A 17854-nucleotide genomic window follows, 5' to 3' on the forward strand; every position below is an offset into this window, starting at 1 on the left:
TGACGAGAAATTGGTTGCCACCTTGTGGTCAAGTTATAGCTCCATGCCGTCAAGATCTCGCATAACACAAGCCATCTGTGCCCGTTTCGCAGCCTCGGCAAGCAGCGCAGCCTGGTTGAGATAGTTTGTAGTCTCAGCTGCAGTCTGACCGGCACCGTCTCTATTCGGTTGGTACTCGAAGCTGGGATGTCGTTGTGCTTGGAGACGAGGCTGCTGCTGTGCTTGTTGCGACTGCTGGTTCAGGGAGCCAAAGTACTGGTGGTTCTGGGGGCTGGTAGACGGCGAGACAGGCGGCGCAGACTGGGTCGAAGACCGTGAGGCGATGCTGGAAGTAGACGTGCTGGCGTAGCCGGCGGCGGGCGTGCTCGAAGACTGGAGTGCAGAGAAGGCTGGCCGACTAGGCGCGCCATACTGTTGTTGCGAGTAGTTGGACATGTTGGCGAATACTTGGCGTGTAATTGGCGTGCAATGGGCGAGCGAGTGGTAGGTAGTCGTCGAGCGGCGAGGCGAGGGGATGGGTAAAGTAAATAGTAGTCCCGTGGTAGGTGGATATTACCCTGTACTGACGATCTTCTGCGCGAACCTGGAACAATTTGTGCGAGCTGGTCCAGACGTGGTGCAGTAGAGGCTGAAGTCGGGAGAGGGAGAGAAAAAGCAGGATATAGGCAAAAGCAAGGAGGAATGACCTGCGCGATAGGGAAGGACACAATCCATCGGTACCACTTGGACCGCGGCTCGGATTTGTTAGCTCGTGAATTTCGTCACAGGCCAATCTGATCTGCCGACGCTTGCCATCGCATCGAGACGCCAGCTTTGTTTAGTTTTACGCGGATTACCACTTCCAGGCAAAGAGTTGCTCGCCCTACTCGCAACATGCCCGTAAGTCCTCGTTGAACCTTCCCCAGACTCGCCTACTGACATGGGCAGCTCGTTTTAATCTCAGGTTCCACCTTCCCCTCCATGTCCCCCGCCATTTTTCGCTAACCCGCCCAAGGCTTCCCTTCGGCGGGCAAGACCACCAGAGCCGTCCAGTTGAAGGAATACTTCGAGTCCAAGATCGCCAGCTCGCCCCCTGATGCGCGCACTTCGCGTCTAAAGGTCCATCTCATCAACGACCAGACGCTGGGCGTGTCGCGCTCCGTCTACCATACCGCCAAAGCCGAGAAGGATGCACGTGCGGAAGAATATTCCGCCGTCAAAAGAGTCCTGTCGCGCGATGACATCGTTATCGCCGATGGCTTAAACTACATCAAGGGCTTCCGCTACCAGTTGTACTGCGAAGCTAAGGCTCTCCAGACCCCGAGCTGCGTTGTCAGTATACCATGCTTGTAGCCCAAGCACACACAGCTGACAGTCTTAGAGCTGCACATAGGCACGCCCGCCGAACGATGTCGCGAGAACAACAAGAAGCTCCTAGCCGACAAGGACTGCGACGGTGGATATGACGACGACGACTTTGAGAACCTCATCTTCCGCTACGAAGAGCCCAATGGCATGACGCGATGGGACAGCCCGCTGTTCATCGTGGTCGAGCAAGACGAGAAGCCGCCATGCGACCAGATATGGGATGCCATGGTAGGCAGTGACGGCAAGATGAAGATGGTCAAGCCCAACCTGGCCACAGTGCTGGTACGTGCCCCAGACGTATTGACGACCTTGTCTAACGTCTAGTAGAAACCGGCCACAGAGCAGAACTACCTCTACGAGCTCGACAAGACCACATCCGATATCCTCGCCCAGATAATGGTATACCAGAAGGACCACCCTGGCGAAGGGGGTGGAGAGATAGCCGTTGCCGATATCGAGAAGCCCATTGAGCTCCCTGCTACACCAATGACCTTGCCACAACTCCAGCGTATTCGCCGTCAATTCATCACCATGAACCGTCAGCACAGCCTTTCCAAGGCACGCCTGAAGGAGGTCTTTGTCGACTACTTGAATGCCGAGTTCCTGCGCTAGGGCGGCGACATCGTGGATATAAGGTAGGAGTGTCTCGTCTAAGCGGCTTTTCTACGGATACATCCTCATGCATCGCTGCAAAGGAACGTTGAAGGATGAACGGAATAAACTGAGTACCGACAGCTCAGTGAATACCAAAGAAGCTTGCCCTATGCTTGAGTCTTCTTGCAACAAGGACTTTCACGCTATCTCTCCGAATCTTCCCGATACTCCATACCCCTCACACGCCATAACTACGTTTGTAACGATGATTGGCATCCCAGTCCTTGCGCGCTTGCGACGACATGGTGTGACCTAGTCTGATCACCCCGCATTCCGACGTCTGCACGCTACCCAGAGCAGACCCCAGGAGACAGTTCGGGATCATGCAAACTTGCGGATTTGCAAAAGAGATGAAAACAAGGGCTGTTCGTAACTATGATTGGGCGTAATAGCTCGATTAGCTTCAACTTCCAATAACAATTTCCATCGTAGGAAAGCGATCGCGATGTATGACGTGTAACTATCACACAAAATCTTTGATCCGGTAGCAGCCAAGCAAGCACTCGACGATCATGACGCTGCGCATTGTGATGTCTCTGAAAATTGTCACTTCTTCTAATAGGCTAAGATCATACAGCATTGTGACAGCTCCGGCTCCATGGGCGCTCCATTACGTGGCTCGAGTCCTTCACTCTACTCAGCTCTACCCTCCATACATCCCTAGCGCCACGCCACACCGGCTGTTTGCATCTCCCTATGATTTCGTTCACCCGTGGCTCGATCTCGATATCCTTGAACGTCTCCACTCCCAGATAAAGGGCCACCCCGCATAATCTCCACGTGCGAACCATGTGGGTCTCTTATTGCCGTGCTAGTGCGCTAGCTGGGATGCGGGGTGTACGTGGATATTTGTGGCTGGAATGTGGAAAGTTACTTCCATTCATCCGATGTAGGATGGACGGATTTTGCCGGGAAACTTCTTGAGAGCCTGAGAAGATGACCATAGTTTTGATGAAAAGTGCGAGAACAGCAGATTGTACATGGCAAAGGGTTCAAATTAGCAAAACTATATACGCTTATTTAGAAAGAAGACACATTGTTTTCCTGCCCCGTTACGTCGTCATCTCTTTCGCTCTTGCAAGAAGCGTGGTATCTCAAAAGCAGCCAACTATATCACCCTAGATGATATCCTATACGCCAGACACCTGTTCACTGTATATACACCCATCATATCATCGTGGTCTCGTCGAGGCACCAAGTTACAACCCGCAATAAGCAGTATCCAGGCCCGTAAGATTTGCTGTGCTGTCATAGTCGCCTGGAATCATGATACCAGGGTAGAGTCTATCGCTGCCGGGCGTGGAACCATATTCACATGCACCGGTACTAAACTCTTCTCCACTGGTCAAGCTCTCATCACTGAAACTAAGGACGCTTTGAGGTGGTGGTGCCTCTGAGCTGTAGCTGCCCCAGTTCCAGACGTTTGGTGACCAAGTGACATTGCTGTCGGTACTGGCTGATTGAGGGGTAACGTCGACAAGGGCGTCTGCTGGTTGTCCACCGTAAATTGTGTCGTAAATGTTTGTCTGGCCATTGTCTAGTGAAGAAAGGAGGCGTTCCCAGTCGGACGACGAAACCTCGGTCTTGATACCTTGGTTGTTTTGTAGTGCATAGCTAGCTAGTGGGTCACTGGCGAACGACAGATAGTCAATATTGCGTTGCACCTGTTGTTGCTGCTGCTGCTGCTGTTGTTGTTGTGGAGTTGGTTGACTTGGACGACGTTTGTTCGGCATCGAGAAGGACGCGCGATGTGACAATGGGCTCAATGTAGGCTCCGAACGGGCAACAGGAGGCTCGGATCGAATGGACGATAAGCTTGTCGATGAAGGATTGGCATGTACGCCTACATTGGGCGAGAGAGCAGGCAGAGTTGCGCGGCGAGGCTCTTGGTCTAGTCGAGCGGCCTTCATGGCGCTTGGTGAGAAGCGAGCGGCAAGAGCCTTGAGGGATTTCTGTGTCGCGCGGAAGGTATCCAAAGGCGCTCCCATGTTGCTCTCTGAGTTGTGTCGTGACAGTGGTGGGGCTGGCATTTGCTCAACACGGGGAACAGCCACGATGCCACAACCGACACGACGGAACTCGGCATAGCCTGCAGCATTTCCACGCTCAAGCATATCCATGACGGAGCATACGAGCCGGTTGCTGTCCTTGATCAACTTACCCTCGCGAGCAAGCGTCAGGGTCTGGAAAAGCAATCCAAAGCCAGCTTGTACAAGTACCTCGTTGCGATTAAGGCAGAAAGAGAAGCTCAGCTTGCGCTCGTCGAGAAGTTCGACAATTTGCACGATATGCTTGCAGGCATCGCCAACGGCTACTACGGCTGACGAGCCCTTGTCGCCAAGATTAGCAACGACGGCTGGGCGGTAAACCAACGCCCTGATGTGATGGTAGGCGAGAGACTAGTGGTGTCAGCATTCTCAAAATGCACATGGAATCAAGATTCACATACCAGAACAGGGGATCTGCTGCTTGTAACGTTGGTGCTTGGCTTGTCTTGCGCAAACGTCAGCTTGAGGTGCGGCGCAAGGTTGCTCTGCCAGTCTTCCAACTCGTCGCAGAGCGACGCAATAGTGCGGAAGGAGATGTCATGTGATGCAGATCCGGGGTAGAGCTCCGTTAGGACCTTGGACAAGATGCGTGACAGGCGGAAGAGAGCTAGTGCGCTGGAGAGCTTAGTGTACTCGCCGGGCAGGGTCGGCAGGAACCCCTTCTCGGTGACGTATTCATCGTCGGCATCTACCGGATACTCGCAATGCACATCTTCCTCGCGGATTAGCTTCGGTAGCCCGAGGTGTGCAGCGGAGAGACTAGGAACGGTCAGTAACGCAACGGCAGGGTTCGGCGGGAGTAAGCTTACCAGTCGACCGTGTACAGCGACCAGAACAGCTTCTTTCGTGTTTCACTCGTCAGTGCATCGAGGGCGAAGCGCTTCTGTGACTGATGCAAGCCAAGACGTTGCGACAGGCCGACGGCCAGTCCCTTGTACTTGAGCACGCGGGAATAGTCGGCCCTCAGCAGACAGAAGATCTGGGCAAGGACGAGACTTTGCAGCGTTGCGACGTCATTCTCCATCAAGAAGCTTTCAATAGCGCTCTGCCATTGAGTCTCAAAGGAGTCGACATCTTGTCCGTCACGGGGCTTTAAAAAGTCAGTAAAAGGCTGACATGTGTCGTAAGGCATACATACATCGCTAGACAGCGCGGCAATTCCGAAAACCAAGTTGAGTTGTGCAATCGACTTCTTGTCACTCATGGCATCGGGACTGGCCACATACTGTTCGTAGAGCGACAAGAAAGTGGGGCGATGGAGAATCGGAAACAAAGGTGCCCATTCTTGGAAGAAAATGTTGATCATCTGATCCGAGACCAGACGTGGAGGAGCCTTGAAGGAAACGATTCGCTTGAAATGAGTAGAAGCTTGTCGCGCTCCAGCACCGAAGAAAGCGCTCGAGTTGATGTCGGTGGATAGTCTACCCGTCTCCTGTGCTTTTTGCTTGAACGCCTCTGTGGAATGTTAGATCTGCTGCATGCGGCGTTGGGAACCGTGAGTCATACCAACAAGTGTTCTTCCACTCGAGCTGCCCACGAAATACGAATCTCTGTTCAGGTCGTCAAGTAGAAGCGGTGCCTGCTGCACCTTGAATGTGTCGTCTTTTTCTTGTGATTCCTCTCGAACTTCCGAAGATCCCGGTGAATGCATCGAGGGTCGCCTGGCAGTAGGGAACGCTGTCGGAGAGCGCGCGTGCATGCGTGATAACATGTCAATCTTCTCGTCCTTTTCGTCAAGTAGATCCTTCAGGTCGCGGACCTCTGCTTCCAATACCCGTACTCGCTCTTCCAACGACTCAGTGTATCCTCTGGGGAATGCACGGCGGCTGAGCTTGTCACTCGTCTTGCACTCGAATCCGACATTTGTGCATTGCGTGCAGCTGGGGCGGATGCCGTCGCATCGTATTTTCTTCGACCGGCATCGGTCGCAGGCTTGGGCGATGCGGCTCTGGCAGCTTGAGCCGACCTTGATCACTTTCATAGGTAGTATCCCAGGCATTTTGGGCGTCGTTCGTTGCGCGTCGTTGGTGGTGTAGTAGTTTTCATCCAAAGGCCCAATGGGCGGTCACTGATAGGTCGTGTCACGTTCTGTCATCCGGTGCTCCGATATTCGGGTGTCGTTCGCGTATTGTGTTGTGAAGTTTGTGGCTTTTATCGCTAGGCGTCTAACGACGTGACTGCATGAAGGTAAAGCAATACTAGTCAGGGTGGATGCGTAGGATGTATGAGTGGGAAGATTAGACGGAAGAATTGGGGACGGCCTGGCAGATGTAAGCTGCCACCTGCCATCCTGGCTTAGTCTTTCTCTGGGGAATTTGTGGGCGCGCTGCGGGGCGAAGGCGCCATCCCACAAGGGAAAACACGAGCAGCACATCTTCGCCGATACTTTCTCGTCCATCACTGGCCACTAAACCTTAAAGCTAGCCTTGTTGCGATCAGCATGCCTGCTTGTCAGAATTACGACGGGCTTTCTCGGCACCCCTCAGCAGCCTCCCACGACCATGACTAGAGCTTTCTGCGGAGTGGGCTTCAGCGACTGTGAACCCCTACGCTCAAATCATGCTTGGAGGTCGGCCCGAACGTTGTGATTGAGCCACCCACCACTTTGTCAATTGCAACATGCTCTAGGCCTGTGCCGCAACCAAATATTGCGCCCGTCTTAACCGGATGGGTACCATCTACAAGGGCTGCTCAGCAGGCTGCCATTCGCCAACAGCCGCAATATTTGATGCCCGTATGACTACCACTCATCAGCGCACTCTATGTGGCACATTCTAGAAGACGGCAAGGTGATCAATGTCCTTGTTGACACGGAACGCGCAACCTGCATTCTGCCATGACAGGCTTAAAAGCTGGTTGTATCGACCAGGGGCGGATGAATGTGGACGACGCGGCAAGCCAAGGCCCAACCCGTTCTGCACATCAATTCTCCTAGACTTGAGCAGAACTGTCCTCGCGTGTCTGTGGTTGATCTTCGACCAGGCCCCGCGTATAAGGCTGATCGCGTGGATATTGGATGCTTCCAACAGTGACCGTTTAGGAGCGTGGCCGTCTGAGCCGTCTGAGCCGTCTGAGCCACTTCGGCTGTAGAGAGCACGACGAAAGTCATCCAACTGCGCCATGCATGTTGGCCTGCATTGTCGATTTCTATACGTTTGGGAGCAGAAATTTGCGTTGGGTGATTAAGAGGCGTAATATGAATGGCGGAGAGCCGATGCTTCTATTGATCTTCTATCATAGACGCGCTGCTTCCGTCGCGAATGCAGCGCGCGTGGGGAGGTATTAGATTGGATAGGTTCCACAATGGTAATAACCTCGTCTATCATGTGGGGTCTTTGTGTTCAGGAGAAATCCTCTTCTTCATCCTCTGCTCCCTCGTTTAAACCAAGGTAATGTATTACAGCCTCAGTGTCTAGGAGTTTGCCTTTCTGTATGCTGTCAATATGGTCCCAAGAAGAACATGCAGGAACGGCAACTTGGTAGTCTGGCAGTATAGCAGTCTAGCCCATCAGGCGCATGGTGCCGACCTTGGTGCGACACCATACTAGGCGAACGACTGTCCAAGAGCATGTTGTGACGCATGACTTATGGTGATATTGGGTGTGAAGCATACTATGATGTAGCTGCGAGCGCGGGGTATGAGAAGGCAATGGTCTTACCTGGCTATCAAGTGTGGATGCAGCACGCTCGAGCATGTCTAGCTCCAGACTTCGGAGTCGCTCCGCAAGTTTCCACGGCATGTCCCGCATGGTACTGTCCCGTCTAGCGCCCTTTGATTCCTTGAGTGTGTCGATCTGTGCGTCAACACGGTTTTGTAGAAGTACCGTGGCACGGAGTCGGAAGACATCCCATGCTGGGTCCTGTTCAAGGTGTTCCCGCAACTTGACCGTGTCGAGTTCTTGCTCATTCCAAAAAGACTGGATTTCTCTCTTGCCGTCCGTCGTTTGTCTGATCTTGAAGTCTAGGCCGTCTTCTTCGTTGACTACAACAAGCCATACGAAGTCGCTTTCCCATTCTATGTTGCCGTCCTTCTCAAAGATGCGGAAGCCTGGTGCAACCTTTGAAACATAAATCTTTGCAGGTCTGAGGGGGTCGTCATCTGGAATGTCAAGGTCAAGAAACATGACTTTCGCACAAGACGTTGTATCTTCGATAAATCCGTACGAAAAGATGTTCTCACATGCGCCTTTGTCGTCCCCGTACCTAATCTGGTGAGCGTATTTCGTGTGATGTGTTGGGATGACCTACGTGATCGTAACCTCTTCGCCAGGTTCGACATGTTTGCCCTCCCGAAGTAGTAACAACCCATTTCCGTTCCCATCGGTCTCATATAAGGCAGCTGTTGCATCTCCCGATGCATGATTTGCCATATCCACGCAGGGAACCATGCAGTCACCAGTACCTGGAAACTCCAGCGCTCTAGACCGGTACATGGCGTCGACACGCATCCAGTCGTCAAAGTCCAGCATGCCATTGTCTTCGTCTCACCAGTACTTTTTACACCAGCTAATTGACTTTGTCGCAGTTCGCAATTTCTCAAATTCGCGCAGCAACCCATTCAATTTTGCGCTAACTGCAGGTTTGAGCGTGGTTCCAACTAAGAGCTCCCGTTCTTCCTCGGTCCAGAATGTGGGAAGCAGCTCATCTGGAAGAAACTTGATGTATTCCGTGAGGGGATTCAGGACGCCAACTCCCTTTGTCTCAGGACAGCAAATGGTGGCTTGTAAGAGTAGAAATGTAAGTATGGCGCCTCTTGTCGTCTGTACTGCGTTAGTGTTGCGAATTTTTCGATTCTTCAAAGGGGCTGTCACACCCTTCCAAAGTCTCCAAGAGCTTCGAGAATTTCTCGAAGATGGTGGTCTGCCTTTGCAAGAAGTTCAATGTTCTGGCGAGATATGATCAATTCCTTTGGCACGGCGAGCATAGGCTCAGCGGCGCCTCCTTGGAGCTTCTTGTCAGCGATGACGGTTGATCCTCTGTCCTCATAGCCTGGTAGCGGGCCAACTTTGACACCATTAAACTTGACCCCATTGAACGTAGCCCATGTAGGTAGCACATCGATGGACTCTTTGAGCCATCCCTCTGTTCTGCCCCGTCGGATCATTGTAACCTTAAATGTTAGATGAGGCTTCACAACGCACGGCCGCGGCCCACTCCTACTCTGCAACACACAGGATATGTGGGTCGCCAAGGATATCTCCCAGAACAGGGCTTGAACTATGGAGTTTGTACGACAACTGCTTACTGTTGATGGTCAAAGTAACACAAAAAGAAATGACAACGGCAAGATGAGCGTATGCGGTGAGGCGATCGCGATGCCGACGGGCTCTAGTGCAGGCCGCGCAAATTGTCCGCGATTACTGCAGCAATCGAGATGCAGGCAGCCTCTAAAAGCCCATATATTGGACCCTGTGAGGTCATGCAGACACGACGACAGCTGCAGGTCCAAGTCTTGACGATGCTGGTTTCCTAAGAGACGGAATCAGACAGAGTCGTAGACGACGGGAAAGGAGATGCTGGCAAACGAGCATATGTGTACCAGGTCACGTATAGGCACTGCGTAGGGTAAACAACAGGGAGGACCTCACCAGTTGTTGTGTTGTTGTGGTGCTTGGACCAGCCGTCTAGAGTTGTTATGATGGCGTTGACGGGCATCCCGAAACCGCGGAGTGGAACTAGCGAGCTGGTCCGTGCATCTGTAAACAACAACAACATGGAGGATGTGCTTAAACCTCCAACCATCCGCCCGTCACACATCTTTACTGTTATTCCTTACTCCGACCGCAGCAGGACAAGCAGGCGTAGACGGCACCTCCGCTACCAGCTCCAGAACGACGACGCATATACTTCTGCGCTGCGCTGCCAACATCGCCGCTTTCGTCCCAAGTCGGCACCCCGTCCTTCCCCAGCTGTAATCAACACTTGAGGATCGCACCTTCCTCTTCCCCATGGCTTCACCACGCGATCGAGTAGCCAAGATGTCTCGCGCATCCACGACCAGCTATGGTCAGGTGATCGAGGTGAGCATCACAACACACACCAAAACAAAGCGATTGCGGAACACATTCTGATCGAGACCTCCTAGTACATTCAAGACCGACTCTATCTGGCATCCTACACAAGCCCGCCCGATGCCAACACGCCCTTTCCGTACCCCAAGCAAAGCCAGTCGCCTTCCAAGCGGTCATCGCGCGCGCAAGTAGGTCCTACTGCCGCAGGGCCTAAGGCGCATCCTCCTGTCTACTTCAGTATCGACAAGACTCTCCTGTACAATGCCTTCCATGGTGACTTCGGCCCACTGCACATTGGTCACCTCTACCGCTTCGCTGTTCAGCTGCATGAGGTTTTGGGCGACCCAGCCAACGAGGACCGCGCTGTCGTCTTCTGGAGCAGCGCCGACTCTAGGAGTGAGAGCACTACATCTACTCCCTTTAATTGCACAAATTAACATGCCTAGGTCGCGCAAACGCTGCCTGCATTCTCGCATGCTACATGGTGCTCATCCAGTCATGGCCACCTCATCTTGCTCTGGCGCCCATTGCCCAGATGGATCCACCCTGCATGCCCTTCCGCGATGCCGGTTACAGCCAGGCTGATTATGTTCTGAACATTCAGGACGTCATCTACGGTGTATGGAAGGCTAAGGAAGAAGGCCTCTGCGGTCTGAAAGACTTCAGTCTCGAGGAGTACGTCTGAGCCGCGCGCATCTCCAAACAGCGAACGCTAACAGTCCTAGATATGAGAAGTTCGAGCGCGTAGACATGGGTGACTTCAACTGGGTCACTCCCAACTTTCTGGCCTTCGCCTCACCACAACAACAACCCACACATGAGATCCCGACATCATCACCAATGTACGCAACGCTGCCTTCCAATATCGCTGAGATCCAGCGATCTGGACTCCCTGGTCCCTTCAAGAACGTACTCTCGCACTTTTGCGCGCGCAACGTCGGTCTCGTTGTGCGATTGAACTCGGAGCTGTACTCCTCATCCTACTTTACCAAGCTCGGCATCCAGCACTTGAACATGATCTTCGACGACGGCACATGTCCGCCACTGTCACTCGTACGCAAGTTCGTCAACCTTGCACATGAGATGATTACTGTGCAGAAGCGCGGTATCGCAGTTCACTGCAAGGCTGGACTAGGACGAACTGGCTGCCTCATCGGGGCTTACCTGATCTACAAGCACGGCTTCACCGCCAACGAGATTATCGCATACATGCGCTTCATGCGCCCGGGCATGGTTGTCGGTCCCCAGCAGCACTGGCTCCATCTCAACCAAGGTACTTTCCGAGAGTGGTGGTTTGAGGACACCATCAAGGCCAAGTACGCGCAGATGATGCCATCAACGCCTACCAAGTCACCGCACAAGCAGCGCCTTGCTAGTAACGGGCAAACCTTCACACCGCCCAACGGATCTTCCAAGCGCGCTGCGCTCGGTGAGATCGAGTCGAACGAGCGAAGCAACTCGGGCCATATTGGAGTACTAGAGGACAACTTGCCTGCGCCGACACCGGGACAACCGCGAAAGACTAGCAAGCTATATGGTAACGGCCGGTCACCACAGCGCATCGACGAGAACGAGCCCTTCACCAAGTCGCATACAGAGGTCCGAGCAGACATCACACGCTTCGATGGTGAGTCGGACGAGGAATTCCATCTCCGCCAGATTGCGCGGCGTACTTCGTCACGCTCCCCTCAGCGTTCACCAACCCTCAAGGACAAGCAGCGCCGCGCTTTCAGCACCACGTCTGTCGTCCAAACATCTGTAACACACACCTCTTTCGGCTTCGGTGAAGAGAGCGACCTCGAGAACACTGCACCGGCTGGCGTCCGGCCGAAGACACCAAAGGAGAAGAGCGGCAGTGGCAGCATCAACATGGGCAAGATCCGATCGAGCCCTTCGCGCAGGAGCACTGATGGCAAGTCTGCCGTACGGAAGACCAGTGGTCGTGTCGGGAGCTTAGGCAATGCCATCTCCCGCCCAAAGTCATGAGCCATGTCCCTGAATTCTGAGTTTCTGATCCTCAATCTTCATTCCGGGAGTTATAGCATGGCGTCTTGGGACACGACTTTCATCGTCCCTTCGTTTCTTGTCTCAGTCAATTCTTCGTCGCACAGCATGCCATCGGACTCGGCGCTACATATGTCGTCTGCAGGCGGGCGTTTTGAATCACTAAAGAGTGCATAACGGTGTTGGGTCATCATTCTAGGAGTTACTGGGGCGTATGGTGTGCTAGTGTCTCTTCTCTTTCCACTGTTTCATTTTCAGTGACTGTTGCGCTGCATCTTTACTTTAGTCTTGTCCCTTTTCGCGGTAATTTGGCTGCGAATATGTTCATGACGTGTATGAGTTGATGACTACTTCTAATTGTCCAAAAACAATGGCACTCTCTCTTCGAATCGAGTTCGCATTACTTGGAAGTTGTTGTGATGTCTGCATAAACGCTACTTTCTGCTGAAGATACAATAATACTTCGCTCGTGTGCTAAGACTTGTTGCGTTACCTAATCGCTGTCGGCTGGGCTACAGTGCCAATACGCAAAAGCATACAGTCGCTCCGGCGTCTCTAGCATGCCATCAACCCATTCTTGTCTTATAATGATCGTCGTCGCTCATGCTTCAAAAATCGCACGATCGTGCCAATAACTCAGCCAACTCTTCTAAGGCTTCCTGGTCCTCCGCGTTGAAGCCATTGAGTTCCGCACAATCTACGTCGATAATTGCTACGACCTACGAATATGTCAGCATACCAACACTTTGAAGCCAGAGAGTCAACGCATACCTTTCCATCTTGTACAATGGGAACAACAATTTCACTCCGACTCGCTCCGTCACATGCAATGTGTCCTGGGAACTTCTCGACGTCTTCAACTAACTGCGTCCTTGCCTCTTTCGCCGCAGTTCCGCATACCCCACGACCGAAGTTAATCACCTGACATGCTACTTGTCCTTGGAAGGGGCCTAGCAATAGTTGTGACGAATTTGTAGGCGATGTGAAGTAGAAACCCGCCCAGTTGACTGCGGAGGATGGAGAAGGCAAGGAATGATATGCGTGCCAAAGTAGCGATGCTGTGTTTGAGAAGTTGCTGTTTATAATATATTAGAGATGCTTCAAGTAGGCAGTTGCATAATAACATGAACGTACCAAACCTATGAAGCATTAGCAACGTTATCCCATCCTCTCTAGCGACTGATGACACTTACCCAATTCCTTTGCCCATCAAACAACGCTTTCGCTTGTTCAAGCACTTGTGCATAAACCTCCTTCTTGCTCATTCCGTTGGCGAAATTTGATGAATCGGCGTGCACCTAATGCCACTCCTAATCAGCCACCATCTCAACCACATTTTAGCCTAGGCTAAACGAGAGCTTCCCCTGCGTACCATGGCTGTTGATGTTGCGTTTTTTCGTTTCGGTCTCACAATTCTTTCTCGGACTGCTTTTGCTTGTGTGTCACGAAGACAAGGATGGTTGCTGCAATTGACAGTCGCCGATGCTTGCCGGGGAGCAACGATCGTGAATCCACACAAAGATAATTACGACTTCTATACTCCACGACAATATTCACGTTTCGTAAGCGAGCGATTCTATGAACATGGATTGAAGAATGGTGTTACATGACTGTTTCTGTTCTTGGGCCACAAGGGGCTTAGGTTACCAAAAATTGCGATCGCGTCATTGCTGTCTAATCTTATCTAGGCGTGTGCAACGCTAAGTGTTGTTGTTACCATCGCACACATACAGCAACAGACGTCCTTCGAATAGATGGGGTTATAGCCTTGCATTCAAGGGCATCAATACATCATCCAAAATTCAGAAAGATTCATTTCGGCCTTGCTTTGAATTCTCGGCCAAAAAGATACCCACCGCTGTCCTCCACTTGATTTGCAAAAATTTCACTGTTGCCAGCAAAGCAACCATCCACATCTATAGAGCATTCCAAAGCATCAGACGAGAGGCTTGAAGTATACCGTAAGAAGGGATCCAAAATGGGCAAGTATATGTACCTCTTCAACCTCAAGTATGCTTCATGGCAACAGGTCGGTTGGCGCAATGGTAGCGCGTGCGCCTCCTATAACTATAGTTAGGTATCTGCGAGCGCAAGGTTGCGGGTTCGAGTCCCGTGCTGATCGAGACGATTCAACAAAGTCCAATACTACGTGTATCAGACTATGTTCAGCTTTTTGACGGGTGAGGGTTAGGATACTTTTTTTCTTCTTGACTATATCAAGAAAGCAACAGCAGTCTTGTGTGAAAACCACAACCTGGAAACATCAAACATGCCTCCATGGCAAGGATGATTTACACCTATCATGTATAGAGAGGGTGTCTTTCCTTGGCTTTGGGAGCGTGCAAGCACGCCATCCGAGTCCGATCGATGATAAAAGAGAAAGCATTGGCATCACTAGATAGCTCTCTGGAGTGCGATCAGACCTTGAGCTTATGCAGATATGCATCCTTCGCCAATGCACCATTCTACTCATCTTCCTTTCTACTAGAGTCTTTGTTGTTGAGAATTAAATGAAGAACTACATACCTATATATCTGACGCACGCTTATCATTGCAGTATATTCCCTTTTAAACCGCGAAAACGGTATCTTATAATGTCTTCTGATATCCCGCATCGCATCTCTTCTTATACATCTTTTTATTTCCCTCCATATCTCTAGGTATCGCCCTTCTACCATGGTCTTAGATGTCCGAAAGGTATTCAATCGGTCGCGGGATCTTGCAGAAGAGAATGACTGCCACGCCACCTGTATGATAGATTACCTAGGTAACCTCAATGCCCAGCTATTGATCTTGTCGTAGCAAACCTAGTCCGTGTCTATATCCTCTTTTAGAAAATCATCTTCGAATTCATCGAAGAGGAGTATCCATCTTCTAAGCTTTAGTATCGAAACCCCGCCCAATGTAGCCTGTTTTGCCGTCTCTGTCGATAGATTTCCCGATACATGTACATTTAGATGCGTTGATTAGCTGTCGAGCACATTGAAGTCGTTGTGCAGGTGAACGGTAAGGCTATCGAGTCAAATATCTCAGATCACGAAAAGTGGATCACCCTCTCAGAGTATGCAGGTAGGAGCCAGCCGCAAAACCAGGCAGGTGGCGTGTGTATCATCTTTCATCCACTGCAGTGTTCCAAGGAAACCGGCTATCGCATTGACAGCAGTGATCGTTTCTACTAAATCCCAAGTCCGAGCCTGTGTGGAATGGGCAGCGGTTCCGTACAGCTCAACGAAATGCTGCGTGATTTTTTGTCGTAAATACGCAAGCGCAAATCACTGACGAGCTTTGCTCAAGGGCAAGACTCTACCACGGCATTCTCCAGGGTGGCTTAAAGTGCTTCAGATGCACGTGTTGCTTGTTCCGATACGCGCAATGGTGTCGGCCCCACTTGGATGTCACGTGCCAGCCCGTTGATCAATCTCGTGCTCAATGTAAAGCTGCTTACCAACCACACAGCGTCGCACCACCACGATGCCGTCTTCGGAATACACTGCGGCCAGCGGTGGTGCTCTGAAGCTCAAAGGCGGCGGCGTTGACAAGAAAAAGAAAAAGAAGAAGCCAAAGACTACCGAATCTACAAAACCCTCTGAAGACACGTCCATCGACGTCGCGAAACGATCCACTACCGACAATGACGCGCGCAAGTCACCTTCAGGCACACCTGGCCGCTCAATCTCGCCCGAGGCCGTAGAAAGATCGATACGAGAGGGTGGCGGAAGACAGAAGACGGAGGCTGAAAGGCGACACGATGAGATGCGAAGGAAGAGGCTGGAAGAGAGATTGAAGAAGGAAGGAGTGAAAACACACAAGGAGAAGGTAGAGGAGCTGAACAAGTATCTGAGTGGACTGAGCGAACACCACGATATGCCCAAAATCGGACCTGGCTAAGACGCGCTTGGGTTGGGTCAATGGCACAACATGTCGTCTATCTGCTGTAGCTTGTCGAACGCACCTCAACAACAATCGCCACGCCATAATGCTTGGATCCGGAGAGCTAATCGCTTCGAGGAAAACGACACACCTTTGTCTCGCGTATGCGCACACAGAATGGGAGAATACTTGCGATTTCGTAACGCAATATGCAATCATGCTTATGACAATGAGTGCGTCTTTGGTCGGTGGCTTATAAGATTGTGTGTATTCATACCATAATGTAAGAAATCCAGAATCTGATACTTGACTAGATTAAACCCTCACGCAAACTCTACTTTACAGACTTGAACTTTGCACGTATCCACCCGCAAAGTCCAAAGATTTCTTTTGTCTTCGATAAGGTCGGCCTGTTGGTCTTGTATCAATGCGACTAGTGCAGTGGCTTCTTGGCTTATCTAGTCAAGCACCCAGGCATGGCCAGGTACCGGTAGCTTGAACGAGGCGTATTCTCACCGCGTCTACGCGCCTGAAACCTTCTAGAATACTTTTCCATTGGTAGTCGTGACCGGCCTCTAGCTTTATCAGTGCACAAAGCCTGACGAAGACACAACTCCTACGCTTGCGACATGGATCACATGTGCAAATATCACGCCTCGAATACACGCACCTGCCCAAAAGATCGCCTAGGATGATGCTCGGGTCATCACACAGCACTCCGGTCTTTGTGTCTCCAAAACCTTCCATGTGATTGGATGGATGCGAGTCTTGTGCCATCAATTGAGAACAATATACGAGTCGCCACCGTCATTTGCAGGTTTACGAATCCAACCAAACCCCTGCAGTGCAGGCCGGCGCAGACTGTCCGTGCAATAACCCCATTAGTGCGGAGGGTTGTGGGGGACTGTTGCGCGCCTTCTTCTCGCCATCCATCGAAGAGGTACTAGAGTACACGCATCTCTAAAACCATTGTCAGCTGGGTCGTCTCGATACAACCATCCTACCAGAATTTGAATATATTGCGCGATCCAGTAGATGTGGCGATACCATCCTAGTACCCCCGCGCGCTAGAAGGCGTTCTAGAAATGCGTCCAATTCGGACAGCATCCGTCGCGTCATCCCTAGTCAGCCCACGATAGTGGAATCTGCTGTGATGGGTTGTAATGGACTGTAGCTTGGATCCACCTGCCGAGAAATGCTTAGCGCGTGCCAGGACTCCGCGATAGCTGCTTGCTCCAACGCTATTGAGGCTTGTCTCAATGCCAAATCGCACTTTAAGCGAGTTGGAACGCCCGACGCCCCATTCCGCTGTCGCGTGCTGTTCGAGGTCTCTGAAGTCAACCAAAGAGTGTGCCTTTGACAAATGTCATACAATTGGTACCTGCAAAGTTTTGACAACGCCGGTGAATAGGTTGTTGTACGGGAAACCGCAAGCAGACGTGTTGCACAAGAAGCTGTGCCCCTCGTTGAACAGACAAGGCTTGTGTCGAAGCTTGTCACCCAAGCATCTACCCCAGCACTGTGGTGCCATCCTTATCACCCTCCGGATGAGGTTTAGATAGTTCATGGCGGTACCGCGTGTTTGCTCGGCAACACCGTCTGCCAAGAAGTTCGTCTCATTTGCTCCCAATCACACCTTTGACCAGCAGGATCTCCGGAGCTGCGCCGCGACTAGCCTGTAGAATGACAGTCTCTGCTGTGATCTAGCCCATGCTCTTCTTTTGTGTGCGGTACCCTGGTGTTGGGATAGATATGCTGCAGAGTCGAGGGGCGGTTGTCGCAGGCGCCTAGGTATAAAGATCGTTCTCGTAACCCCATTCTCCCGGCTTGCAGGGCTATCATCTTTCGTGCCTCTACCCTTATTGTGCTCCCTTGGGCCTGTTGTCCCTGATATACTCAGGTTGGGTCCTCTACTTTGTT

At 51.7% G+C, this 17854-nt stretch overlaps 7 protein-coding genes across 7 annotated transcripts; 3 read left to right on the plus strand and 4 right to left on the minus strand.

Moving 5' to 3' along the window:
- Positions 1–33: 33 nt before the first annotated feature.
- GT037_007500 (uncharacterized protein) lies at positions 34–435 on the minus strand (the record flags this gene model as incomplete). The annotated part of the gene is made up of 1 exon (XM_038932547.1): positions 34–435. The coding sequence occupies one exon, from the start codon at positions 433–435 to the stop codon at positions 34–36; it is 402 nt and encodes a 133-aa protein (XP_038785035.1).
- Positions 436–873: 438 nt separating this feature from the next.
- On the plus strand, positions 874–1959 carry GT037_007501 (chromatin associated protein kti12; the record flags this gene model as incomplete). The annotated part of the gene is made up of 5 exons (XM_038932548.1): positions 874–879; positions 928–943; positions 995–1315; positions 1361–1629; positions 1675–1959. The coding sequence occupies 5 exons, from the start codon at positions 874–876 to the stop codon at positions 1957–1959; spliced, it is 897 nt and encodes a 298-aa protein (XP_038785036.1).
- A 1241-nt stretch (positions 1960–3200) lies between these two features.
- On the minus strand, positions 3201–6048 carry GT037_007502 (c6 transcription factor; the record flags this gene model as incomplete). The annotated part of the gene is made up of 5 exons (XM_038932549.1): positions 3201–4400; positions 4451–4808; positions 4859–5139; positions 5188–5504; positions 5556–6048. 5 exons carry the CDS (start codon positions 6046–6048, stop codon positions 3201–3203), a joined length of 2649 nt encoding a protein of 882 aa, XP_038785037.1.
- Positions 6049–7390: 1342 nt separating this feature from the next.
- On the minus strand, positions 7391–9153 carry GT037_007503 (uncharacterized protein; the record flags this gene model as incomplete). Its single annotated transcript, XM_038932550.1, has 5 exons — positions 7391–7477; positions 7709–8252; positions 8298–8526; positions 8551–8809; positions 8863–9153. 5 exons carry the CDS (start codon positions 9151–9153, stop codon positions 7391–7393), a joined length of 1410 nt encoding a protein of 469 aa, XP_038785038.1.
- An 874-nt stretch (positions 9154–10027) lies between these two features.
- GT037_007504 (tyrosine-protein phosphatase cdc14) lies at positions 10028–12046 on the plus strand (the record flags this gene model as incomplete). Its single annotated transcript, XM_038932551.1, has 4 exons — positions 10028–10069; positions 10135–10456; positions 10507–10735; positions 10786–12046. 4 exons carry the CDS (start codon positions 10028–10030, stop codon positions 12044–12046), a joined length of 1854 nt encoding a protein of 617 aa, XP_038785039.1.
- Positions 12047–12672: 626 nt separating this feature from the next.
- On the minus strand, positions 12673–13310 carry GT037_007505 (gaf domain-like protein; the record flags this gene model as incomplete). The annotated part of the gene is made up of 4 exons (XM_038932552.1): positions 12673–12783; positions 12836–13139; positions 13195–13203; positions 13258–13310. 4 exons carry the CDS (start codon positions 13308–13310, stop codon positions 12673–12675), a joined length of 477 nt encoding a protein of 158 aa, XP_038785040.1.
- A 2225-nt stretch (positions 13311–15535) lies between these two features.
- On the plus strand, positions 15536–15952 carry GT037_007506 (duf-domain-containing protein; the record flags this gene model as incomplete). The annotated part of the gene is made up of 1 exon (XM_038932553.1): positions 15536–15952. One exon carries the CDS (start codon positions 15536–15538, stop codon positions 15950–15952), a length of 417 nt encoding a protein of 138 aa, XP_038785041.1.
- Between the last annotated feature and the right edge of the window lie 1902 nt (positions 15953–17854).

The sequence above is a fragment of the Alternaria burnsii genome, assembly GCF_013036055.1.
Source record: "Alternaria burnsii strain CBS107.38 chromosome Unknown 715, whole genome shotgun sequence".
Classification (NCBI taxonomy): domain Eukaryota; kingdom Fungi; phylum Ascomycota; class Dothideomycetes; order Pleosporales; family Pleosporaceae; genus Alternaria; species Alternaria burnsii.